This window comes from Anas platyrhynchos, chromosome 1, assembly GCF_047663525.1.
Source record: "Anas platyrhynchos isolate ZD024472 breed Pekin duck chromosome 1, IASCAAS_PekinDuck_T2T, whole genome shotgun sequence".
In the NCBI taxonomy this organism is placed as follows: Eukaryota; Metazoa; Chordata; class Aves; order Anseriformes; family Anatidae; genus Anas; species Anas platyrhynchos.
This window is the reverse complement of record NC_092587.1, coordinates 63,417,202-63,442,942: the sequence shown is the minus strand read 5'-3', so window position 1 is coordinate 63,442,942 and position 25,741 is coordinate 63,417,202. Positions and strand designations below refer to the sequence as shown.

Genomic DNA, 25,741 nt, shown 5'->3' with positions numbered 1-25,741 from the left:
TTTTGATAGCAATCGTTTGAAAGACAGCCTCGGGGGAAAGAGTAATCGTGAAAGCAGAGACCAGGTCATCGAGGTAAATAAAGGCTTTTCATCCGAGTGATCTTTGTTTGTACAAGGGCTGAATGGCTCCCGGACAAGGGCCACGTGCAGACTGGACTGAGTTGAACACAAGGCCTCATTCTTTTGTGTGTTTCTCAGTATGGGAGCTCCTCGTGGTATAAGGATGGGAAAAGGCTTTCCAGAGCTTCCAGAAACACGGGGAAGGCCCCTCTCAAACTTGGGACAGCCTGGTAGTGCTGTCCCTCTCTGTGGGGCACAGCAAGCTACTGATAAAGCTGGAGTGGTTCTTTCTCCATCCCACCCCCTTTCTTGTACTCTCTGCTTTGCAATGCAGTCCTCTGTAATTTCCCCAGGGAGGCAAGCCTGCTGTTCTGTATGCAAGTCACTTCTGAGTCCTGAACAGTGACTGTGATGCTGTTCCCTCGCTCTTCGGTGCACTCATGACTTTTAATTACCAATTTTTTCCAACAACAGAGGAGGCTTCATTGGGCTCTTTGTTTGCTTTGCCTTTCCTCCGAGGTCTTGCCTCTCTGATATAATTAATAACGATTTAGTAATTATGCAGGCGTCTGATTAAAAGTTCCGTGACCTCAGTTGTTCTGTGCCAATCAAGGTGCGGAGCTTTCAAGGTGAGAACTTTGCCACTTAGTGAAGAGTGACCTTTTTTCTTCCCTTTCCTGAGATAAGGCAGCTCTGCCTCCCATTTCCAGGAAGGAGCTGCCTTATCTGGGGAAGCCGACCGTTCCGACCTGCCGAGCAGTTCTTGCAGTGTTGACAGAGAGGAAACTTGTTCCTGATGGCAGACTCAGCCGAGTGTGTCAGGCTCATTACCTCAGTACTACAAAGATGCGGGTGTTCTGCGGTTGTTTTGTAGGAACTATCGGGTCGGTGCTGTGCTTCTGAGAGTGGCAAGCCAGTTTGTAATTTGGGGAAGGTGGAGTGAAAGAATCTCCCTTACGCTCTGAGGAAACAGGAATGTTTCCACAAACAATTCTTTTTTCTATGCTAGGTGATGAAGGCTTCTGCTTTGAGTTGTTGCTGACATGACAATTGAGCATGAGTTCTTAAAAATGAAACTGTCCGTGCATTGTGCAAGGGAGGGGAGCTTTTATTCCATGTATTTGGAAACCAGTTGAGGGCAACTGTGGTATTGTTACGGTTATAGAAATAATATTACCTGGGCTTAGCTGTGGCAAGGTACATGTATGGTGAACGGGGCACTTGGGAGAGTTCATTATTTTGTAGAGACTGAGGAGATGTGCAGAAGCAAAAAAACAAACAAACAAACAAAAAAAAAAAGTAAACTGTGGCTGAGACCCAGAGGAGACCCACTGAAAGAGCCTCGGAGAACAGATCTAGACCCCATAGCAGTTAAACCTCCTCTGTACCTTGCTAGAGGTGCACCTAGGTTGTGGTCTGAAATTGCTAAAAGCAAGCTCTGCATCCCTCTGTCGTATCCCTAACCCATGGGAGCAGGGACCCATGCAGCAGGGCACCCCGTGTGCAGAGGGAAAGCCCTGACCTAAGCAGGCTCTTAGTTTCTGAGTGGTACAGGCAGTGACAGAGGACATCGACTGCTAACAGTCTGCTCCTCATAGGGGCCCTCTTGGTGCTGGTAGCAGTACATGAGGAAATCAGAAGGCTGTGTGTGCTTCCTGGGGCTGCAATTTGGAGGGATGGGAGCTCCAACCTCGTGTATGTTAACTGAATTCATGTAAGGAAGCTGCGGTGGAAGCTGCAGTAAAGACGAGATTCATCACCTGCAGCTATTGAGATTTTAATACATGTCGTTACTGCTTAAAACACAAATATTCTAACAGAGCCAATCTGACATATCTGCATGAGTTTAACTCTTGGACATCCAAGGAGGGCTTTAGACACAGGTTGTGGTAGGCAGGATGACCAATTTAAACGCTCAATTAGCCAGCGGTGTCTCATCCATTTGTTTCTTCATTACCAGCATTTTCTGGGTGAGAGCACGTGTCAAAACCGTGTGCTCTGGATTTTTTTTTCCAGAGATGTTGTTGCGATAAGTACCTTACAATATGTGATGGGTTTAGGTTTTCTGAGGTGGCCCCTTGGTTAGCTAGGCCTGCCCTTTAGCATTTCTCAATTTCTGAAGAGTTTTTGTTGCCAGGAGCTGGTGGTAACTGGTAACATGTCGGCTCATTATTGGGACTGTATACTTTTGTATAACAGATCTGTGGAAAATTGCCTGTCTGAGTTATCTCATTTGGTGTGCTAGCAGCAGCAAGAAGATAAATACTTGGGGTTGAATGTTGTTATCAAGGTCATGGTCTCCTTTGCCTATAACCAAACCATAAATTCTCCAGTAGATGGAATTTCTCATGGGCAACAGAGCCTTAGCAGATGTCTGGGACAGGAACAGGGCTGAGATGCAAATAGGGAGTGCTCCGTGAGATCTGTGCTTTGCACAGCGCTTTGACAGCGGTTGCACATCAGCCTGGCCTGAAATTGAAAATGCAGACAAAGCGTCAATCATGAGGTACGTTTGGGTGTCCCCCCACTTCTTTTAAACTTGTTGTGATTAATTCAGGGCATCAGCAGTGGAAATTGATGACTGAATATCTTTGTAAGAACGTCCTTGGTGTAAGAGTATTTGAAATGTATTAGTAAAGCAATTGTATAAACTTGCAAAGAAGAGTTTCACTATGAACTGTATTGTCCTTTGCAGCACACCGTGGCTCTGGGATGCATCTTGGCTTGGACACTGCATTGAATTTGTTGCTCTGCTGGCTGTAAGGGTTTGATCTTACAAGCAGGAGACATGCCAAGCAGGCTCCGTTGCAGTAGGCCTCCATTCAGATCAGTTTCCACCAGGAGACTGGCTGTAAGGCAAAGAATCATTTTTTCTCCAGTTACTTTGAGTGACAGGACTTGTTAAGCAATGTGTCACCTCATGATACTTTGGCCTTGTCCAAGAGGCCGTTTGGAAGAGTATGCTAGGTCTTCCTTAGTTTCAAATAACTCTCTTGAGAGGGGCTGGAGGAGCAGGCATTCATTGCTAGGAAGGTTAAGCAGGAGTGGTAATGTAAAGAAATGGGTGGATGGCCTGCAGATATGGAGATAAAAAGTGTGAGGGAGACAGAGGGAGGAATTTTTTGCCTGTAGGTGTTGATTATTATTGTAGAGGTGTATCCAAGTAATGTGGATTTTTGTAAAGGTAGCATACTCTTCGTAAGAAACTCCACTCTTTTTAGCTCTTGTGGTCCTCTGGAAGCTGAGTTTGAAGGCTTGTAAAGGTGGAGCTTGAGAGAGCTGCCAAAACTATTGGGAAAACTTCAAGTTGGTGCATGGGGGTCAGGTCAGCATGCCTGGTGGCAGCTGGCAGTAGCAATCCTCTCACACGCTCGAGGAGTGGAGGCATAGAGAATGTTCTGCAGGAGCCCACGTTACAGCTCTTTCCAGATGCTGCTAAAATCCCTAAGTTTAAAATCTTGTGGGGTCTGAGACCCAGCCTTCACAACTCCATGGAGAGCGGGGTGGGGAGCACAGTTACAGCTGTCAACTCGAAACGAAACTGGACTAGGAGGAAAGAGGAGACTGACTGGTGGGAAGTCATTAGCAGATTATGCCATAACAATGAAAGAAACGTGATGGAGAATTAGCAAAACAGGATTTTTGCTCATTTCGGAAAGTGCTGAAAATCTGTGTCTTTGGGACTATCAGAGATTAAAGGCATCTCTTTGAAGAACAGAATGCCGAATTTGACTCTGCAAGATGCTTTTTAGGGCATTGTCATTGAAATGTAGTGCTGGTTACTTAAGCTCCTGCTCTAAGTCTACTAACATCAGCCCTTCCACAACAGTTCCTATCGCTAGCAGGTTGTTTATCTTTGAATCCCATTCCCCCAAAGGAGGAAGATCAATCTGTTCCGCCTTAAGAGATTGAAAGGCAGGCTTGAACTTGATAAGAGAGCTGTAGCCTTCTTTATGCTAACGAGGCCTTCAGCATAGTTTAAAATGAGTAATTTAAAGGAATGATTGAAGTGCTTCACCCGCAGTATCTTCCTCTAAGCAGACTTAAGCTTGTCGCACTTAATAGCAAGTCTGCAAATAGAGGTACATTTTAATGAATAACTGAGAGACTTAGCGTTGGCATTAATGCAAAATGTTTCTCAAAGCACGAGATGACTTTGCATTAGCTACAGAAAACATTCTTTGGGGGAAGAGGGGCGCTTAATGCTTGATTCTCCAACAGAAAATAAAATGATGGAATGGGGCATCCAGGCTGCTGAAGTGGCTATCCAGGAGCACAAAAAGAAACGTGCCTTAGCTGTATCCTCAGTCACAGGAAAGAAAATGAGTGGGTTAGGTGCAGTCATGCTAAACTGCCAATATATCAATTGCCTGTAAGTAGTTTGTTGTTTTTCTTTTTTGATTTGTTTCTTTGTTTTTAAAATAAACTAAAGCAAAATGCAAAAGTTGGAGGAGAAGCGTTCGCCCGTTTCTGGAGTTTGTGTCAAGACTGCTTAGAATAAGGAGGCAGGCAGTAATTTCAGCCTTAATGGAGCTCCTGAGAGGATTCTGTCTGTGCTTACGCGGCCCTTCATGGTAGTAGAATGTCTAATGGAAACGTAAAATAACTTGATCAAAACAGATGGCATGTGCAGTACAAAAGACAAACAGTAAAGAGAAGCTTAAGTAACTTTGGTACATATGGTTTGTTGTTTTGCCTTTTTTTTTTTTTTAACCCTGACAGGATGGTCTCTTGTTTGTACTGTGTGCCTCGTTGCAGAAAACTCAATTATGAGCAGCAGTTTTCAAGTTCTGATGAGCTAATTCGCTCTCTGATCCTTAAAGACAGGACAAGACAGATTCCCTGAGAAAGCATGTAGGAGATTCAAAAGCAGAAAGAAGTGTGAGGTACAGCTAACTACAGAAGTGTAACTCGGTAGCTGTAAAAATACCAGGCAGGATATGTATGATTGTGGCTTGCCCATCCTGAGGTCTGAATCTGTGCCTTCCTCTCTTGACAACTCACGTTTTTTCTGACTGTGGGCAGGTCAGATCTTTCCTACTCAGAACTAGGATTTCTTCTCCTGAAAGGGTGAATACAGAAGGAAAATGGGGGTGGGCAAGGTTCCTCTTTTAGTAGTCTAAAGCAGAGCTTTGATTTGGTGGTGGTTTATTTTCTTTGTTTGGGCATGAGCAAGGAGAGATACCACCTGAGCTTCTCTAGGGTTAATCAGGACGATGCTAATCATTTGTAAAAGGGATGTTGCTGCCTACAACTGTAGGAGACAGATTTCCTGAAAAGAGGTGTCCCAGAAGTTTGTGATAATCTTCACATGTGCTAAAATTAAAATAAAAAAAGTACTTGATAGCATGGGAACTTCTTGCTCTGAGGGTTCTGTTCATGCAGCAAAACTGCATCTTGAAGAAAATGATTAATCGGAAAAATATCGAGTCTAATCCCATGCAGATCATACTGGCTTTCTGACTTAATTTCATTTGCTTTTTTATTTTAACAAATTTTTAGGTATCTGTAGGCTAAAATGGATTTACCACCATCTGTAGATTGCTTATGACTCAGCACAATCTTTCTAAATTTTCTTAGGAGATGCGATTTTAACACGGGAGATACCACATGTGGTAGCTACCATTGTTTATTATTCAAAGGGCATCTTACAAAACAAATAAAGCCGATTTCAAAACCATCTATGGAAATGATGGTCTGTGGCAGGAAGAGCAAAGGAAGCAAACATTAAACCCATTTGTGAAGGTGAGAAGTAATTATCTTGATGAGCAATGCTTTCTCGCACCCAATATTATTTAAAGCTCAGCCAGTGTAAGGACAGAGCTGTGGCTAAGTTGAGGGATGGATCACTTCATATACCCCAAATGCTGTAAATAGGATTAAACTTTTATGGACTATCCTGTAACAAAAAGTGCAGAGGTATAATTCCCCCTGTCCTAGCTGATTTAAGAAATGGAAGCTGAAGAGAAGCTCTCTGCTACTGACAGGATGTAACTTTTTGCTTACTGAACTGTTTCTGGATTAAGCAGGTGGTATGAGGGTAGCCTGGAGTCTAAGCACTAGGAATTCACAGGGATGCATGCGGGGGATTTACGGATTTCAGCAATACTGTCAGATTCATTAATGCAGTGAGGTTTTAAATGCCTGGAAATTTGAATCTCCTTGAGCATGAGAGTAACGTACCTAGAAATAATAATGGGGATGTTGTATCCATGATGCTCTGAAGTATGTGAGGAAAAAAATCCCCCACGGAACCCTAAAGCAGAAGGCTTTTCTGTGTAGCAGGAGCACTGAGAGCCTTTTGAGAAAGAAGTCAAGAAGTTTATCGGCTCAAGACTTGTTCCAGTAAGTAATGCAAGCCTTTACATTGGGACCAGATTTTCATGTTTGCCTTCTGTTAATTCTGAAGCCAGAGCTGTGTGGCCTTGTTGATGCCTTTTCTGGGCTCATCTCCTCAGAGTTGCTTCAGGGTTTCCGTCCAGTTGAGACATGCAAATATATGAATTACTTGTATGTGTTGTTCCTAAGTGTGAGGAGGTGCCTGAAAAGTAGAGCTGGGTTGGAGGGAAATTGCAGGTCAGTGGGAATGAGGGGATGGTGTGGCAGGAAAATGAGTTTTAGAGGGGAAGGAGTGGACGAGTTGTGCTACAGCGTGTCTCTGACTGTGTTTTTGCTAAGATCCATGGTGCTGAAACCTCAGTAGGCCAATGGGGTGAGAGGGACTGATAAATATTTTGGGTCTGGACTGTATCTGGGCCTTGAGGGCTGCCCAGAGAGCAGAATTGGGGCTGACATCCCAGCCATGCCTGTGAGAGACAGAGAGAGCTCATGGCTGAGTAGCGTGGGAGTGCTACGTGTGCTTCCCTGGTACCTTCCCACAGTTCTTGTGCACTGAGAATTTTTTCCAGGAGTGGCCCCAGCAAAGCTTGTGGCTGTGATTTGTCCAGCCATAGGTCTATGAACTACCAGGGCAAGAAGTTGCTGTTAATTAACAGAGATTCGGGAAAGATCTGATGAACTTCCCCAAGCAGAGAGGCATTCCTTCCTCCCCTCACACCCCAAGAGGCTGTAACTATTACTCTCCTTTGGAAATAACCAAGGCAAAGCAGATCTTAACAACAAACCAGTGCGTGCCTTACAGCAAACCAAATGTTCCCTTGTTTCTTAGCGGGCGAGTGCGGCAATATAGCTGAATTTGCCCCCTCCTGCTCTTCCTGACACAGTTGTCATGTTTTGCTTTTCTTACACAAAGCGATAGCTCTACCTTCCGAACCACCTTCAGATGCTGGACTCCTCTGCTCTCGCTCTGTGTTGGAGTCATTTTCTCCTCCTATGGGTGAGTTTTGTCTACTCAGCCAGCCCTGGAGGAAGAGATGCAAGCAAGTCACTTTGTTTTACAGGCATGACTTCCGTCAGGGATCCAGCGTGGAGGAAACTGTCTGGAAAATAACACTGAGTGGCTTGAAATGCGTATTACAGAACCCCTCCTCTGTAAATGGGAGCGTGTGCACTGGGGAAGGAGTTGGGGGAGGAAACAGGAGTGCCAAAGGTCTGTTCTTCACACTTGGCTGGCAGATTAAATTCGCTCTCCATGGTCCTTCTTTTTGACTAGCTATGGTGCTGTCACTGGGCTTTATCAGAGTGGGTAGGTTGGAGTTCGGGTGTAAATGCAACTGACAGTTAAGACAGACCAGCACTTTTGCAGACAGGAGATGCTAATGAAGGGTTTCCTATTTTTCCTCCACCTAAATCCTCCAGGTAATCACTTTATTGAGGGGATCTACCATGCTGTACCATCAGGGAGAGGAGGGGATGAGGAATTTAGACATCAAGTGTGTTAAAGAGAAACCCCGTGTGGGTAATACAGCGTCTTCTGAGCTCAGTGAGCTTAATTTATCCAAGAATACGATACTTACTCTGAATTAATACACACTTTAAAATGGAAATACCTGCTTTTATTTTACTTGTAGGAATTTTAGGTGTACCATCAAAGCTGCATAAGATGATGTGCTTGATGGGCCTAAGAGGCGTGACAGGACATTCCTTGTAGAAAAGAAGGTAAAGCTGTTGTACTTCTGCTCTGTGGTAGTGCAGCAATAATTGCCTCTCTGATTATCAGTGATGTGTGTATAATACGCCAGTCACTCAGCACCACACCCAGCTTGAACATGCTTGTTCTCCCCACCTCAGTTCTCTCTATCACTTCGGCCCAGTGACTGGGTTTCTTTGGTTTTGCTTCAACAGCAGCACTTTTGGAAGTGGCATCTTGGATGTTGTTGGTTCTGAATTGGTCCTAGACCAAATCCAGACTTTTCTTTGTGACTTTGAGAGAGGGAAGGTGAAAAGCTCCCAACTCCTGCTGGGCTGCTGGGCACCAGGCAGGGTTTTCTTTGTTCTTTCTAGCATATGGACAATTCAGGAAAAGAAATAAATAACAAGCCACAGCCAAAATCATGCCCTTCATTATGCTTCATGCTTACTTTGTTATCTGGGATGAGAGGATTAACCGCTGCTAAAGGCACTGGGCTGTGCGAATATTTACTGTGTTAGGATTTCACAAATACACATAGGCTATCAGAATGTCTGAATTTCTGGTCCTGGCAGTTTTGTGGTGGGGAGGGAGGTTTGAAAAGGATACGGTACAAAGTTGTTCAGGTGTTGCTGTGAAGCCAGTATCTCCCTGCATGCTGACTATTTGCAAGTCAGCACTTAGGGAAATGAGTTTAAAAGGACACTGAGGCAAATGAAGTCATGTATCTGGAACTGTTCTCAAGGTGCTGTCTGATCACTGCTGTGTCACAGGCTGTTGCCTTGAAATGCCAGAGCAGCTGTCAGTCTGAGCAGAGAGGTATCTGCTCTTTGATTCTGTTGGGAGAAGAAAAAAAACTCTGCCTGGGGCCCAAAGTTGTTTTTTGGAAAAGTAACTCAAATTTTTTTAAGAAGTAAAAGTGCTGTAATCACTCAGGAAGGTTGTCAGATGGATAACGTCAGGAAGAGTTACTCTCATTTGGTGAAGAAGCACTTGCACTCAAATTAGCTTGTTAATGGGCATATCAGAGAAGGTACCTTTTGAGCTTCGAGTGTGAATGCGATTGATTGTAGGAAAATGAAGAAGTAACACTAAACAGCTCCTATTTCTCAAGTGCAAATACCGTGAAATGAAAAGCTCCATTGACAGAAAATGAGGAAAGAAATCTTTCCTTTAGGAGAAGGAGGCCCTTTTTTGAACAAGAGGGGTCTGTTGTGAGAGGAACTTCAAATTGGAAGCATGGGTGAGAAAGGGAAAAGATGCAATTAGCAATGAGGTTTCTTAACTAGCAAAGGGCTAGTAAGTGTTGCTGAGAAAGCCCAACAGCATAAGAAATGCTTGCTTTCTTGGTAGGAAAATTTGGGAAGGATCTTGGGAATCAGTACTGGTCCTCACAGGATGGTGAGGAGGATTATTAATTAGTCACTTGATCATGCTCTTGGGCAAGTACAAGCTCGAAAGCTTTAAGTATCTGTTCTTGAAAGGAAGACCCAAGTGTTCGGCTTGTGGCATGGAGGCAGAAATTTGTGTGATTGCCGTCAGCTCCTGCTAAGTGGGGAGAAGCTTAAGAAGCAAGCTTGAAGGTAAAGGTTTCTGCATTGGCTTTAATGTGGGAACAAGGTTTGGTTTTGATCCAGAAAAGAAATGTTGATGAAGAAAATGGCCAGTCTCTTGTATCAGTGCTTACTGGCTATAGCAAAATGGAAAATTCAGCAGCAACTGAAATATGTATGTGTTAATTCCTGTGAGCTAAAGCAAATATTGTTCAAATTAACGAACGACAAACTGAAATCTGGTCTGCAGGGACTGTACTGTGAATTTCCCCACATTTCCTTTGTCACTGGGAACAAACGATTCCACTCTCAGAGTCACAAGCCACCGAGACTTAATTAACGGATAGAAATTGCTTTGAGATCTTTGGCTGAAAAGCTGTGGAGTTCTAATGATGTTAGATTAAATGCAAAGGGAAGCAGTGCTTGTCTCAGAGAACGGGGAGGGTTTGAATTGCTATCACCAGGAATCATTTCTCCTCTGGAGGTGGCTGTGTTTCCACCAGCATTCGTGTTCTTGAGGACAAAGGCTTCTGTTGGTGATGGAGGTAACCAGGCTAGGAGCAGTGCGTGTGCTGTGTTGGTGTAAAAAGCCTCCATCACAACGAACAGGTGGACGCTCAGCTTACCTGGTAGGTTCTGCTGTGGTGGTTTAACACCGATAGGGAGCTGCTACTTCTTCCTACCCCAAGCAGCACAAGGGATCGGGGCCTGGGGGTTGGGGTCGGTTCATAACCGTTCAATACACGTTTTCTGCTCTGGGGACAGAAAGGAAGATCTCTGCTCTAAAAAGGTGCTGTAGTGAGAGAAAGGAGCAAGAGAAACGTAATGTTTGTGTACACAGCTGATTAATTCAAGATTACAAGGTGCCAGAACACCTTCTCAAGCTATTTGCCCAAGATGATGCATAACTTCAAGCTGTGTGGAAACAAAATTTGGTCTTTTACTTTTGACAGTCTCATAAAATCCTGTCCAAACAGGAAGCAACTTTCCTGTCGATAGCAGTTCGCACAAAGAAACAAAACACTGGAGGCTATTACTACAAAAGATTGAGCTTTGGTGAGTGACCACTCATGAGGAACGTGCAAGGAGGAGTGCAGGCTGTACAGGTAATAAAACAGTTACTGCAGCATAAGGCATCTCCTGCCTGGCATCTCAGAACTCGCCATGGCTGCTGTTCTGGGAAACAGCCCCATAATCTTGTTCAGTATTTGCTTCCACAGTGCCCGTGGGAGAGCTCAACAAGTCACCTCTAAAACTCCATCAGCACTGGCAGAAGTATCTTTCTTTTCCCCGTTCCTTCTTTTAGACCATCCTTCCCAAATGTTGGAGAAGAAGTTTGACCGAAAAGTAGCCTGTGTGGTTAAACTAAAAGAACTAATTTTGTGATTTATTTGCAAACACAGTCTTGCAGGTTAGCATACAATTCTTTGAAAGAAAGGACAGGCTGTTTACTTTCACATCAGTCTGTGCTGAGAGGCAAGTATAAAGGCTGGAAGGTTAAAGAAGAACTTGTTTGTAACCTTTTTATTTTTTTTTTTAAAAAAAAAGCTTTTCTAGGAGGGAGAACAATGCTGCAGAGGAAGAGGGTAGAGTGGTGATAGGTCAAAATTCAAATCGTTTCCATTTTTATATAAACCTAATTCACGGTAGTGGGAGCACCTTGTGAAGCAAGGGATTAAAACTCAAAATGAAATTATTTTTGTGGGAGAACATGACCTCTGAGGAGCGGTGCATAGCAGATCACGTCGAGGATAACCTGACAACCTTGATCAGCCTCTAATCTGAAAAGCTGTTAGGCATTGCAGGAGTGGGGCAATGCGCGGTGCTGAAACACCTGCAAATCATGCTTAAGGAGCAATCAAAGTGTGATAAACATTAATTAGTATAATACCCAAGCCCATAATGGAGGAAGGAACATTGATTGCGCTGTCTCACTTGGGATTTCTTTCTGTCAGAGATGGTGTGTGATGACAGCTTCTGATTGCACTTACTCAGACATGAAATAAGACTATAAAAAAATGCTTAAAGATGAAGGAGAGAGAAGAGCAGAAAGCAAACAAGTTGATCTTTCTTTGAGTGGTTGAATGTATTTGGCTTTTTGTAAAAAGCACGCCTTTTTCCTTTTTGCCTTTCAGACTTCGGAGGTGAACTGGTTTTGAATGCTCCCCTAGCTCGCTGTAAACCGTAAATGGCTCAGCAGCTTTCCTCTGGCGCTCTCCATCTCGATTCTGCGACGTCGCTAGCAGCTGGGTAGAGTCATTGTGTGGGGGTGGTGGGAGGGGAACTCGGGCTTCTCACAGCCCGTTTGTGACCGCTGGTCACTGCGGTGAGGCTGTTTGGGAAGCACACGCTGGCGCACTCAGAAATTCTAGCCTAGTCTCTAGGCCTGTTTCGGTCTAGTGGCAGAGCATCGAAGCCCTGAGTTATGGGCCCTGGGGGTGATAACATTGATGTTTCCCCACCACTTCAGCAGCCTGAGGAGCCATAAAAGCCCACGGCCTTGTTTCAGCAAGATTCTTACGCAAATTAGAAGTTGAAAAAGTTTGAGATTTTATTATTCTCTGCAGCATACAAATGGAGTAGAGCAATGACATGTCTGCGTCCCAGGGAAGAAGTGGGCCCTGTAGCCCGAGAAGACTGCTTCCATCGCAGCAGTAGTCTCTCCTCGCCTCCCCGCTTGTCCTCTCACTTCTGGAAACCTGCTGGACCTTGTCCTACGGGTCTGATGCTACCTCAAACATCTCTGGTGCTATTGTGCTGGTTTTGCAGTGGTGTGGAAGGAGGAGCAGCAGCCAGCACTGATATCCTTCATCATTGCCCTGCCTCATCACCAGGCTGCTTGTAGAGTCTGGGGATGTAACGAAATGCAAGAACCATAAACACCATCCCTTCTAATTAACACCTCCTGCAGTAAGGGAGGGATTTAATGAAATCACTGTTTGTTAGGAAAAAAAATGTCTTGACTTTTAGGCAAAAAGCCAGGGGTTTATAGAAAAATTTACCCTACATACCTAGAAGTTTAGAATAACACCAAGCATTTCCCTGCTATCACTCGGGGCTGGGAGGAGACCAGGAGTCTGGCTGGCTGTGATGTGTACAGTCCTCATTTAAGGGAAAAGTCATTTAATACTTGGGCTGCTTATCCTCCTGTGCAACTTAGTTTCTCATTCTGCTCCGTAATGTTCTTTCTCCTTGGTTGATCACTTACTTTTGTACTTCAGACATGAAATTGAAGTTCTTTGGTATTCCAGAGAGGTTTGCTCCCAGACACCGCTGCCTTGTCTTTCTCGTTCACCTTGATGTGGAACTCACCTCTTCTCTCTTCCAATTCCCAAGTTTTGTCAGCCCTGTCACTGCGGGGTGATACGTGCGCTCAACGTGGACAGCACAGGCCCCGCTTCTGCTGTGATGCTTCCCTCCAGCTGAATTCTGTCTTTTCCTCAAGCTGCTTTGTTCAGTCACCTTTCTGATAACCTGTCAGCCTACCTTCAAACCTGCTCGGATTTTAAACATTTTTCTGATGCTGTCTGATCCTGAGAAAGTATAGGTGATAAAAATCACATATTTTTTTTTTGGCATTGTGAAGTACTTGGAGGCACTAATAGGAAGATGGGATTATTACCAGTGCTGGCAATTGACAGGCAGAGTCCAGTGTCCTGCATGCCAAATTCCTAATGCTTCGTGTCCTTTTCCTGAGAGAGTAAGAGAACGATTCTTTTTCCCCTCCGAGCACACACAGATGCAGCTGGGGAGGTCTTTCAGTAGCTGCTGGATGTGAGGATTATCAGAGAAGTTATAAGGAGATAATCGGAAATGATCAGCTCTGCGGTTGCAGATGAGACAGAAGATAGGGGGCCAGGAAGGGCAGTGGTGAGGTGGGATAAGTCTTCCTGAGAACCACCGGGGGGGCTTTCAGGGAGTCACCTCTAAAGTGGAGTCGAGCACAAGGCAGCAGGGGGGGAGGGCTTGAGGAGAAAGAAGCAATGAGATCGACATCAAGGGCAAGAAGGGGAGCTCGGGTGTAAAAAGACTTGAGAGGGACAGAGAACGTGAAAGCTTGAATCAAAGCAGATGAAAGATTGGCTTTAATATCTGCATAGACAAAAATAAAAGTCTGTATGGATTATGAGATAATCTACTAGATAGATTTAATCTGCCACATGTATTACTTCCCGAAAGAACAGCACTGGGCTGGGAGGGCTGCTTTGGCTCCGCGCCCGGGTTCTGAAGGCAGGTGATGCATTCTCCGTGCTTCTGCAGGCTCCCCTTTCGCTCGTCCCAGAGCACGCGTGCTGCCCAAGGCAGGGGGCTGCTGCTGTACACCTCCTGCTTCTTTGCTGCTCCAGTCGCGTTGAATCTAACCACAGGAGCTTGTGAAGCAGAAAAGAGCACCGAGAGCAAAATCACACAGCAGTGACTAATAGGGTGGGCACAGGGCAGGTCCAGGTGCTGGTGGGATTCTCAGCTGCCTGAGTGCAGGATTCCGAGGGGCAGCAAATGGAGCATTTTGTTAACACTCCTGCTCATCTTGCCACTACCTTACAAATAAACACCACTCAGCCACTCGCTCCTTCCTAAAGAGAGGCTGAAGTCCAGCTGCAGCCCTGCCTCAAGCACTTTGCTCTGGAAGCCCTTGGGTTTAGGCTCCTCCAGCCCTTCAGGTTTCCTTTCTTTATAAAGACCAATTCAGCACCTGCAAGTAAGCTCAGTTTCCACAGCAGGATAAATACTGAAGTTGCTGGAGGATGTTTGAGCAGGATTTTTCCAGATCTTTTTTCAGTGCCTGTATGATATATCGTCCCTTATACCCAATGTATGCAACTGGAACTGTACATACATAAGCTATGTGTTTTTAGGAGCCTGTACATTTGATGGATTTGTTGGATTGAGGGGGTTGAATCGTTGTTTTGATTTGATTTTTGAGTTTCTGTGCTCGGCAACGAATAAATCCCTTCTGCAGAGCGGTGGGTGTTGCTTCTGTGTTGTACGCCTGCGTCTGCACCGCCTCAGGTGAAGGTTTCTGGCAGATCTCCTGATGTCAGTGGGTTCAGACTGGCAAATCTTAGCATGGAGATCCCAGGACAAAGCACGGGGAGTAGCCGTAATGGTTTGAAACACCTGAGCTGGCACTGGACAACTTCCCCAGCTCGTGCTGGGAGCAATCAGTCTGTCTTCTGCTGCCTTTCAGTGCGTGAGCGTAATCCCTGGATTATTTGGGGTTAGGAGGGAAAGGTGAAGCTGTAGATAGAGAAGCTTCCTCCTTTCCCTTCTGGATGCATCTTTACTGTTGCAGCTAGGGCAGTGTTTGCCAGTCATGCCCTGGTTTTAGAGATGCCTTCTTTTTAGGAGAGGTCCCAGCAGACCTGCCATGAGGAGGTGTGCAGCACTGTGGGCTGAGAGGTGCTTGTCTTCCTGGTGCCCTCCTGCACTGCGGGAGGGACCCCGGTACCCAGAAGTGCTTTGGAGCAGGTGATGTGTCTGCTGTGGATGTAAAGGGGGGGGGGTGGCACCGTTCCTCTGCCACACCAGGGATCCAACAGGATGAATGGGAAACGTGGACGTGGTTAAGCATGAAAGCTAAGGGTACCTGGGACTCGTCAGCCTGGTTGAACGCTGGAAGAGGACAACAGTAAGCCCCTATAAAGCACAAACTAACCAAGCTATTTCCTCGTTTCTCTGCATTAAAATGCACAGGAAGTTCTGGGAGTGACTTTCCTAGAAAATGTCATTATGGGCTCTGAGGATTGAGCCCAAGCTAGCAAAATCCTCCTTCAGTTCTCACTTCCCAGGTTGCTGTCTCATGTTCATGGAGTAAGAGGGAGAAGGGTTACAGGTGTTCAGGCCTCAGCACAAGTATTTGCTTAACGCTTCGGTCTGGGAGAGAAACGTGTGCACTGTTGGCCTGAGAATCAGCAGAGTGCTGGCTGAAAGGCAGTTTAAACCTTGCTTTTATTTAGAGCTTCAGGAAGGCTGTGTTGCTTTCTTCTAGGACAGATATCTACTCGCAGGTGAGAGGCAAAATGACATCATTGATTTAAGGGAGAAAGGCAAAGCAGAAATAAATGACCTGTTATTTTTTTCAGTTTTGAAGGAAGTAAAAATAGGCAGGTGGCCCCAGGAGCAGCGCGGGGAATAGAGGCGGTCAATACAGTTATGAAACAGCTACAAAAGAGCTGAACTGTGAGGTAGGAAAATTTGCTGGGAAGGCTTAGGGCCTTCAGAGGCACTTCACGCTTGAACAAAGCGAGGCAATGGGACAACCCTGTGACATGGGAAATTTGCTGCAGCCAGGTGCTAGGAAATGTGTGCTAAAAGGAGCAACAGAAACTGCTCTGAGAAGCATCCAGGTTATAAACAATGTGGACATCCTCCTCTGAGACTGGGAGGGTGTGGGAAGGAAACCATGAACAGATTTGCTCTGGGTGTTGGTACAAAATACAAGCTGTTAGGCTCTATTTAAAATAAAAGAATGGAGAAGTGGGGAATAATACGGAGAGGCAGAGCCTCGTGAGGTTTGGGTTCGCTCATCTCCCTCTTGAAAAAGAATAAAGTAGGAACTGGCTGTGTGCTCTCCTGGCATATGCACGAGGAAGCATTTTCGTGCCCCCAAAAAGAGGGGTGCATGGTTATAAACGAACAGAAACACTCAGCTGGTTAGAGATGGCAGTAGGGGTCGTTTAGAACAGTTCAAGAACAGGCTGCTCGTACTTAGAGGGGTTTTTTCACTTGCTGCAACCAGCAAGGGGCCTTAGTGAAGTCTGTTTCTGTACTGGAGTGGAAAAGGCGTTGTACCGAGTGAAAGCACTTGAAAAGACAGGTTTGGGACAGTTGGAAAAGGAGAATCATGGATCACTGCTGATGTCAACTTTGTTGCTAAAAGGAATTACACAGGGTGAAAAAAGCATGGAGTTCTCTACATAATTGCAAAGGGGGACTTCGGATTAAATTTAAAGACACTACTTGAGATTGATTTTCACAGGCACAGAATGAGCCGATGGAACTCACTGCTGCAAACCAGCACCAAAGCGGAGTGCTGTGTCTCCTGCCAGGTTGTACAGCCATAAAAACATTCCCTGCTGGTTTTGTTCAAGGGATGAAGTTTCAGAACAACCGTCAGCTTTTGAGCTTGAAGCTGGGGCACACATACGAGTTACGCACGGGGAAGGAAAGTCTCTGCTGAGCAGGTGACTCCGTAGTTACCTGTTGCTGCTGCCCGGTCCCAGTTCCTCTCCTCTGGCTGAATTTGTGTAGCAGTTCCTCCAGCATGGTAGTGGCAGTGTTGGAGGTTTGTCACACTCCTGGCTGCAAGGTGCCCACTGTAAGCTTTGTGGGAACAGGGATGTGTCCACGTGGTGAACGCAGAGGTACCTAACCAGCAGTGCTGTCCCCTGCTGTCACAGAACGCTTTTCTCCCCGCTCCCAAAACATTGTGATGCTGATCTAGTCATGCAGACATTACACGAGTTAGCAGACATCATTGCTCCAAATGAGGACCTAATGTTGCTTAACTGATGCAGGCACTGAGTCGCAAAGCAGCAAGGAGGAAGTCACGCACCACACTGCTGGTGGAGAGGACAGGATAAGCCTTGTGAGTTCTCAGCTCTGCGCGGCGGCATGTGATGCCTCTTCGTTTTTAAGAAACTATTTTTATTTAAAATATGTTGGCAGGCGATAACTGGCTGTGGCTTTCTTATTAGCAGGCTCTGCGATGAGGTGTTTCTGCAGGCTGCCGTCCTGCAATTCCCCAATTTTCTGCGCTGTGCCTCAACCAGCCAGAGGAATGTTGTGCTGCGAGCCGCAGACCTGACTTAGTTTCATGTTGGACCGAGAGAAGCACTTCTCTCCCAGTACTATTTTGTCCTAGGAAACAACCCAGACACTGCAATTCACATCCTCGCCCTCGGCCTGAGCACTGGCTGTTGCCACAAAATCCCTGCCTTTGGATACTTACCCTTAAGCACTGTGCTTGCTCCTCAGGATCTCCCAGCGGGTGGAGGCCAGCCGCGCACAACTTCAGGCCATCAGTGAGAGAGTCACCCTCGCACAGGCAAAGATTGAGAAGATAAAGGGCAGCAAGAAGGCTATTAAGGTAGTGAGGCTGCGTGGCCGCCCTTCTTCCTTCTGTTTCTCTTTACCCCAAAGCAAGCTCTGCAGAAGCACAGATGCTTAGCTGCTGCTGCTGCCCATCCACCTCTCTACGCCTTGCTTCTGAGCAGGAGCTGCGCTAAGAATCCTCTTCCTGATGAGTGATCACAGTTAGAGATCTGTAAGCCCAGAGACCACCTGGTTCCTGGCCTCGTGATGCCTGGATATGTTGTCACCCCAAATACTTCCTGAGAAATCAAAAGGCACATGCCCTCCATTTAATGCAGTTAAATTTTACAGTTCAATTCCCCTTCCTTCCTGCAAGTGGAAGCCTTTCCACCCGTGGCCTCCTGCTGCTAAGTTCCACTTTCAGAATTGATGGTTCATGCACAGGTAGCTCCTAGGAGCCCATTGACCCCAGGGCTGTCTATTCCCACTGGCAGCACAGATGCCGTGCCTTAATCCACCCCCTGTGTTTCTGTAGTGCAGGACTGCTTCATCGATGGGATTTTTAATTTCCTCCTTGTCTCCCCCCAGGTATTTTCCAGTGCCAAGTACCCTGCCCCGGAGCGGCTGCAGGAGTACAGCTCAATTTTTGCTGGTGCAGAAGACCCAGCTAAACAGAAATGGCCAAGACACAAGATTCAGAGCAAGCACCGAATGCTGGATGAGAAATCTCTGCAGGTAAGGAACAGGAGAAAAGGCCTTGAGAGGAAAACGTAAAGCAAGTGGGAGGCTGTTGGTCTCTTTGATGAAGCAGGCCAGGACTTTAGGGTGTAGGAGAGGAGCAGGATCTCTGTTTGCAGCTGGGGAGGGAGCTCCTGGTTAGCCTGCGGGCCGAGTGGCAGGGAGAGGCTACCTGGGGAGGTCTGAGAAGCGGTGGGTTTGGTGTGAAATGCTGCCGAGGAACTCTCCAGAAATCTGGGTCAACACAGAGCGGGGCTCAGCGTGGCCCCAGCAGCAGCCAGGAGGACAGGGGGGAGAGCCCCTTCTTAGCCACAGCCGAGCAAGGAGCCTGACACGCCTCGCAGTAATGAAATGTGACAGAGGGAAGTCTAATGTTTGCATTTATAGCCTCCTCAATTATTCAGGGCTTTCAGCAGAGGCTCACCGCCTGTTTTCACTTCTAATGAGGGCCTCTTTGCTGGGAGCAGTCACAGTGGCCTTTGCTAACTTCACTCACACACACACACACGCACAAGCCCCACCAGGAAGGCAAGCTTTCCTCGTGTCAGCTTGAGAGTAAGTGGTGGCAGCCTGTGCTGAGCACTTAGGGTTTGTGCTCTGGGGCGAAAGCAGTTTGGTTAGAATTATGTGTGGTTCTGCAGTTTTATTTAAAAAAATGTTTTCCTTCTGGGAAGCTCTCCTTGCCTCTCCACATCCCAAGCAGATGAAAACTCGGCTGTTGAGAGGATGCTTTAGGCTGGTAGAACAGGCAATGGCAGCTACCACCAGAGGTGGTGTCCTCGTGGTAAGCCTCATGCCCTTGCCTTGCACGTGGCTGTGATAGCAGCTAGTGTGGTTAGAGGTGAGCTGGCTCAGCCCCTCGGGCTTCTGAAGTGCTGGGCTCTGCCTTCGAGGTGGGAGCTGTGTCCCAGTGCTGCAGGTGCCCCTCAGGAGGCTGTAAAATGGGGTTTTCCAGTGGAGCATGGGAAATGCAGTCCGTCTGGGATTGGGAAGCGGTCCCAGTGAAAGTTAGGGGTTACTGGAGTAACCTTGCTGGGCTTTAGCAGTGCCAGTAACTTGGGATGTCCTTGTGAGGTCTACAGAGTCCGTGATGGGCGGGGGGAGGCTGAACCGGCTTTTTGGCACCTCCTAGCCTTCAGGTGCCAGCTCACCTCAGTGTTGGATATGTCAGGCTGCCGACCCTTTGGCTTGCAGCCTCAGCGTTGCTTTGAGAAAACTCATTTTTAAATGACGTCTGAGTTCTCAGCTGCAGGATGTTATTGATGGCTGGTGCCTATTCTAAATTACAAAACAGATCCAGGTATTTTGAGTAAGGCTGGGGCTTCGGCAGCATTCAAATTAAAAGGATTTACATCTCAGAGTAATATGCTCAGTGCTTCTATAGCTGCCTTAGCTTAGACTTAGGAGTAGAAGTAAGGAATGGCTGGCTTCTCGCTCCACCCTTACAGTGATGCACGGTCTTCCAGTGCTAATTGAAATCTACAAAGAGAGACTTAAAAAAGTATATTTGACTTGAGGGCTAAGCGTGTGAACAGTTCTAGCAAAAACATCAGTACTCCCTCATGCTTAAAAAATTAAACATTGGGCAATGAATATTAATAATCAAAAGAACTTTTATTTCTGAATCTCTGCTTCCGTAGTCTCTAAGTAACAAGTTATATGGTTTTGCCTACTTGCTGGTGCAAAAATGCAGGATGTTTATTGCAGGGTCCTTTTCACAAGTTGGAATGCAATATCTGGGGGGAAAATAAAAGATGAAAACCTCCCTGTCTTGTCTTAGAGCATTTTAAAGTCTCAAAGCACCATACAGACTTCCAGTGGATTTGCTGAGCTGTGAGTAAGCCATTTCCAGGTATTTCTGGCTACCGAGCCCAATACCTGAAGTTTCGAGGAGCAGGAACTGCTTGTGTTGCTGAGATGTGCTCTTAGAGCCAAACCAAGAGTGGTCTCCTGTTCCCCTGTACAATAACAACCGGGGAAGAAGGGCTCAGAGTGGGGCAGAGCAGAGCCGCTGGGAGTAGCGAGGCGGCAGGAGGCTGCAGGCAGCATTTGGTCATCGGCTGGTGGCAGAAGCAAACCACAAGAGTGGGGCCAACTGTTTAATCTGACAGGCTGTCCTGGTTAGCTCCCTGGTGTCCTCTCGTCTGCAGCTCTATCAGCTCGGATCTGCGAGGCTGCTGCTTGTCCTAGTTTGACTGAGAAGAAGAGGGATTGCGAAGGGGCTGAGGAAAGGTGCGGGGAGGGGACTGGGATGAAGGTTTGTGGTTTCAGAGGCTTTCTGTGGGTGCAGGGACTCGGTGCTTTCATCCCCCTGGTGTAGTGCGTGCAGCAAAGTGCGCTGTGGGCGCTGAACATCATCCCCCAGCGTACCTGGCAGTGGGCGCTGTCATGCTAGCCGAAACGCTGGTCTGATCCGGGGTGGCAATTCCTGTGCTCTATAAAAGTCGAGCAGCTCAGATGTAGCAAGTCCTTTTCTAAAGGGAGCTCTATATATTATGCATGAAGTTTCAGAACCAGGAGAGAGGATATTTCAGTTCATTAGAGTTGAAAACTCCTGCAAATCCCCCAGGCTTTGCAAAACCATCTGGCACGTTCCACCCTGCGCACTCCCTTCTGCCTGATCAGCCTAGCGAAGGCACGCGGTTCTTTCCCTAACCTCTTTTTCCTTTGTCTCCCCTGCGTACCCCCCCAGTGGGGTCACACCTCCTAAAACATCAGCTGAAGGCAGCAGAGGGGAGGTAACAGACGTGTTGGGGGGGCTTTGCCTGCATGGAAATGTCTGCAATATCCCGGATGGAGGCACAACAGCAAATGCCTTTTGGATGGAGGTGCTCGATCCCTGCCTATGGCTACAGAGCCCCAGCGGTGGTTTTAGGAGGAGGAGAGGAAGCGGCAGGGTCCCCAGCCCCCGCAGTGGATCCAGCAGCGTGGATGGGGTGGCTGGGCAGAGCTGCCGCAGTGGCTGTGCCTTTAGTGTCTTGCCAACCGGTGTCTGTCCTCTTGCAGGAGAAGCTCAAGTACTTCCCTCTGTGCGTGAGCACCAAAATCCACCAGGAGGACGATGCAGAAGAAGGTCTGGGCAGCCTCCCCAGGAACATCAGCTCCCTCAGCTCCCTGCTGCTCTTCAACACTACAGAGAACTTGTGAGCTGCCCTGCTTTCCTTGCACACCTTCTTTAAGCCTTTCTCGAGCTTTCCACTGCTGGATCTCCTCTTCTTTTTGTTCCCAAGCTGATCACTTTCCGTTTTTGTCATTCCTTCCTGCCCCTTGAGTGACAAGCCACCAGGAGAGGCTGGTGTCCTGCTGGGCGCTGTAGGGCGTTCTCAGACCAGGAGGTGTGAGGGGAGAGTTGGAGAGCGTGGTGGGGCTGTGCTGGAAGGATGGGGAGCTCATCAGCTCCTGGCTGTGGAGGAGCGAGGCAGGAAAAAGGGGCTGGAAGGAAACTGGGAGCGTGAAGGCTGTTGGGAACTTTTCCTCCCCCTCTTGGCTATGCTGCTTCTCCTGGCTGTGACTCGGCCTCACTGAAAGATTCATCCTCCGCCCGCAGGTACAAGAAGTACGTTTTCCTGGATCCTCTGGCTGGAGCGGTGACCAAGACCCATGTGGCTCTGGAAACGGAGACGGAAGAGAAGCTGTTTGATGCTCCTCTCTCCATCACCGAAAGGGGACAGCTGGACCGGCAGGTGAGGTGTAGCTGTAGGACCGCAGCCACTTCCCCTGCAAGGGGTTGTACTGAGTTCCCTGAGAGGAAAGGGCTTCTGTAGGGCGGAGAGCAGGTAGGGGAATGCCCCCCAGACGGGGCTGCGGGGTATCCTGCTTGTCAGAAGGACCTTGCCTGGTTTTGTGCCTGAAGTCCTGGTGCAGGCCTGATGGGTGACACAAAACCCTCAAGCTTGGTAGCCTCTGCTCAAGCATTTGCAGGATGGTGTGACAAGGGTCATCTGATACAGACTGGCCTCGCTGCTACGCCTCAGAGCTCTAGAGGAGTTCGGAGGCTCCATCACTCGATCATTCCTCTTGTGCTAACTCCTTGTGCTAACGGAAGGGACTGCCCTGTGTAGGCTTCTTCCCAGGGAAAAGAGCAGAAGGTAGCAGGGCCAGCAGAGGAGCACCTCTGACTGCTGCTCTGGCTGTTCCCTGCAGTGCCCCTATTCGCTGCCTTACCTTTTTACTCTGGGTTTCTTTTAGGTAGCTGAAAACTATTTCTACGTGCCGGACCTGGGCCAGGTCCCTGAGATCGACGTGCCATCCTACCTGCCCGACCTGCCTGGCATCGCTGCCGACCTCATGTACAGCGCCGACCTGGGCCCCGGCATCGCGCCCTCCGCGCCCAGCAGTGCCATTCCCGAGCTGCCCACGTTCAACACCGAGTCGGTGGAGCCTTTGCAACCAGGTACATCCAGCCCCTGTTCCCAGCCTGGGGAAGGGTGGAGCAGAGCAGGGTGCGCTGGGAGGAAGCGGAGACGAGGAGGAGGTCCCTCGGTGGGGATGGCAGGGTGGCCACAGTGCCCAGGGGGATGGAGCTGGGGAAGCTCAGCCCTCGCCTCCCCCATGTGCTGCACGAGATGCTGCACAGGCTGCGAGCTCTGCTGCATGCGGCAGGGCTCGAATCTGTTGCCGCTGAGACACGCAGAGCTCTCAGCTGAAGCTCTGAGCCTGGCTCCTCTGGGACTCTCCACACACGGCTTCTTTCATCTTCCAGGCCTTCAAGATCCCGGGCTGCTGCCGCCCCCTCCGCCGCCGCCTCCCCCCCCACCTCCCGTTACGCCAACAACCGTGCCTCCCCCCCCACCCCTGCCCCAGCCTGCAGCGCCCTCTGAACCCCCCGGGGCAGCGAGCGAGGAGAGCAGCACGGCCGTGCCCGCAGGTAAGGCTGGGAGGCACCAGCAGAGGCTGACCCCGCTCCAGCAGTTCCCTCCCTGGCTTCCCAGCGGGAAGGGGGAGCTGCTCCCGCCTGCAGGGGCACTGACCCAGAGCCCTTCCCATCCCTGCAGCTGTGGTGCAGGGAGCCCCCAAGGAGGTGGTGAACCCCTCGACCGGGCGCGCCAGCCTCCTCGAGTCCATCCGCCAGGCTGGGGGCATCGGGAAGGCCAACCTGCGCAGCGTCAAGGAGAGGAAGCTGGAGAAGAAGAAGCAGAAGGAACAGGAGCAAGGTGCCGGGGCGCTTCTTGCAGGGGGCTCGGGGGTGGAGGGTTGGGGGGAGACCGGCAAGCCGAGAGCACGAGGAGTGCACAGGGGTGGCAGAAGAGGCTGGCATAGCCGGGCTGTGGTGGGAGAGGAGGTTAGGAGCATGACACAAGACCACAGGGTGTATTTTCTCCCCTCACTCTATAAAGACGATGTTGCAGAACGCATCACCCCTGTGCTAGGTTCACACTGACTCCTCTCATCTGACCCCCGGGGTTTTGCTGTTTCAGTGAGAGCTACGGGACAAGGCGGCGATCTGATGTCAGACCTCTTCAACAAACTGGTGCTGAGGCGCAAAGGTACGTCCTGCAGGGTGGCTGCTTCTCCCTCCAGGGAACAGCTCCAGCCGTTTCTGGCTCCTCACTTGTGCCACAGCCCCAGGAACAGGCCTGTGCGCTGCGGCACAGCTGGGGGCAGTTAGAGGGCTGCCAGGGGAACACCCTCACATCCAGCTGGAATTGTGTGATGGGCTGATGGTAGGTTGTGAAAGCTGCCAAGGGGGAGCACTGCAGGGCGAGGGAGGCACAGGGGTACCTTTTGGACTCATCAGTGCCAAGGAGGTGGTCCCCTCGCCCACACAGGGCCGAGCTTCAGCTAAATGAGCCCTTGTGGGGAGCTCTTGTGGCATTTAAACATTTGCAGTTGTGCTTGCCTGGGTCACCTGGTGCTACGAGGCACGTTTTTCCCCTCAGTGTCACTAATCTTCTGTGTACTCCTTGCCCCCGTGTGCACCCCGCTCACCGGTGCTTCTGCTTCCCCCGCAGGTATTTCAGGGAAAGGCCCAGGAGCCGCAGGAAATGCCGATGCTCCTGGAAGCCCCGCTGGTGCCTTTGCTCGGATGTCAGACTCCATCCCGCCCCTGCCACCCCCACAGCAGCCCCCAGGCGAGGAGGATGAGGATGACTGGGAGTCGTAGGTGGCAGCAGCTGTGCTTCGGATCCCAGGACTCCAGAGCTAAGCACCTTTGAGAGACACCAGGAAGTATCTCCCAGAGGGTGGGCTCTTGAAGAGGAGCAGGAGCAGCAGGAGCTAACACTGCTGCATCGTTACCAGTGAGGGTTTTTCTTCTGTTGTCTGCTGTTCTCCACCCCCAGTACTACATTCCATCTCAAACGCCCTGCTGCTCACAGCAGCTCAATAAATCCTGCTGTAGCCGGAGGGCAGTAGGGCAGCTTGTGCTCAGAGGATCAGGACAAGCCCTGCTCCTGATTTAAAGGGCCCCTGCTCTTGCCCAACGTGACTGGTGATGACTGCGAGAGCCTCTCCGGCAGGCTCGCAGCCCCTGCTGCATTTGTCTCCGTGCTGCTTGCTTGCTGCAGCTCCTCTTTGTTTGGGTGGTGCTAGCTCTGAGCTCCTGCAGCTGGGTGGTGAAGAGCGGATGAGAGGCTGTCAGCCCCTTCGTGCTGCGCGGGGTCTGGTTACTGGTGCCTCTGTACCTGATTGTTTCTTTCTCTGCCTGGCCTACGGCAATTGTTTGCCTGTTGCTTTCTGAAAAATGGCAATAAAGTTCAAGAAAGCGGGTCCTTGCAGCCTGTGCTCTGTTAAGAGGGAAATGTGCTCAATTAGGGTAGCTGAAAGGAGTCCCCCCACCCCCTCTCAGCTCAGGCCAGACCAAGCCTTACAGCTCAGTGCCCACACGGGGCAGGAGCCTCAGTCAGGAGGTTCTCAGCAGCAGCTCTGTTGTCCCCGGTGGGGCCAATTAACATAGAGGGAGCAGGGACCAGCTCTGCGTCTAGTTCTAAGTGCTTTCTTCTCTGTGAAGAGCCTTGAGAGGTAGCAGCCAATTGCTGAAAGTGGCAAGGAGGCAAAACAGCTCCTTGAACAGAGTTGGTGACAGAAAGAGCTGAGACTGGCTGTGGGATTACACGGCTGTAGGGTTACACAGCCATCCCTGTTGTTATCGGTGCCCTCCAGCACGGACCCATGACATAGGAAAAGAGCCCCAGGAAAGTTGCACCAAAAAGAAAATTCACCATTTTCCATAGAAAGTTGTTTTGAGTTTAAAAAAATGCAGTAAAAAGAGCAGAGTAAGAGCATGATGAGAGGAGAAGTGCTGTGCTGCACTATGGCCATACCTTTATTCCTCTCAAAAGAATGAACCAGTCCTTGAACCTGTTGCCAACCTGAAGCAAGGTAGAAA

General features: G+C 48.7%; 1 protein-coding gene across 2 annotated transcripts in view; it reads left to right on the top strand.

The window, feature by feature from the left end:
- Nucleotides 1-25,122, top strand: part of WASHC1 (WASH complex subunit 1) — a 37,240-nt gene extending 12,118 nt beyond the window's left edge. For both annotated transcript variants that reach the window (XM_072039539.1, XM_072039543.1), the window contains exons 3-11: nt 17,620-17,731; nt 18,265-18,411; nt 21,421-21,557; nt 21,962-22,097; nt 22,603-22,807; nt 23,117-23,281; nt 23,409-23,567; nt 23,832-23,900; nt 24,366-25,122. In XM_072039539.1, the coding sequence (XP_071895640.1) occupies nt 17,620-17,731; nt 18,265-18,411; nt 21,421-21,557; nt 21,962-22,097; nt 22,603-22,807; nt 23,117-23,281; nt 23,409-23,567; nt 23,832-23,900; nt 24,366-24,517 (1,282 nt within the window). In that variant the 3' untranslated portion in view covers nt 24,518-25,122. The remainder of the gene's footprint in view (nt 1-17,619; nt 17,732-18,264; nt 18,412-21,420; nt 21,558-21,961; nt 22,098-22,602; nt 22,808-23,116; nt 23,282-23,408; nt 23,568-23,831; nt 23,901-24,365) is intronic.
- Nucleotides 25,123-25,741: the final 619 nt, after the last annotated feature.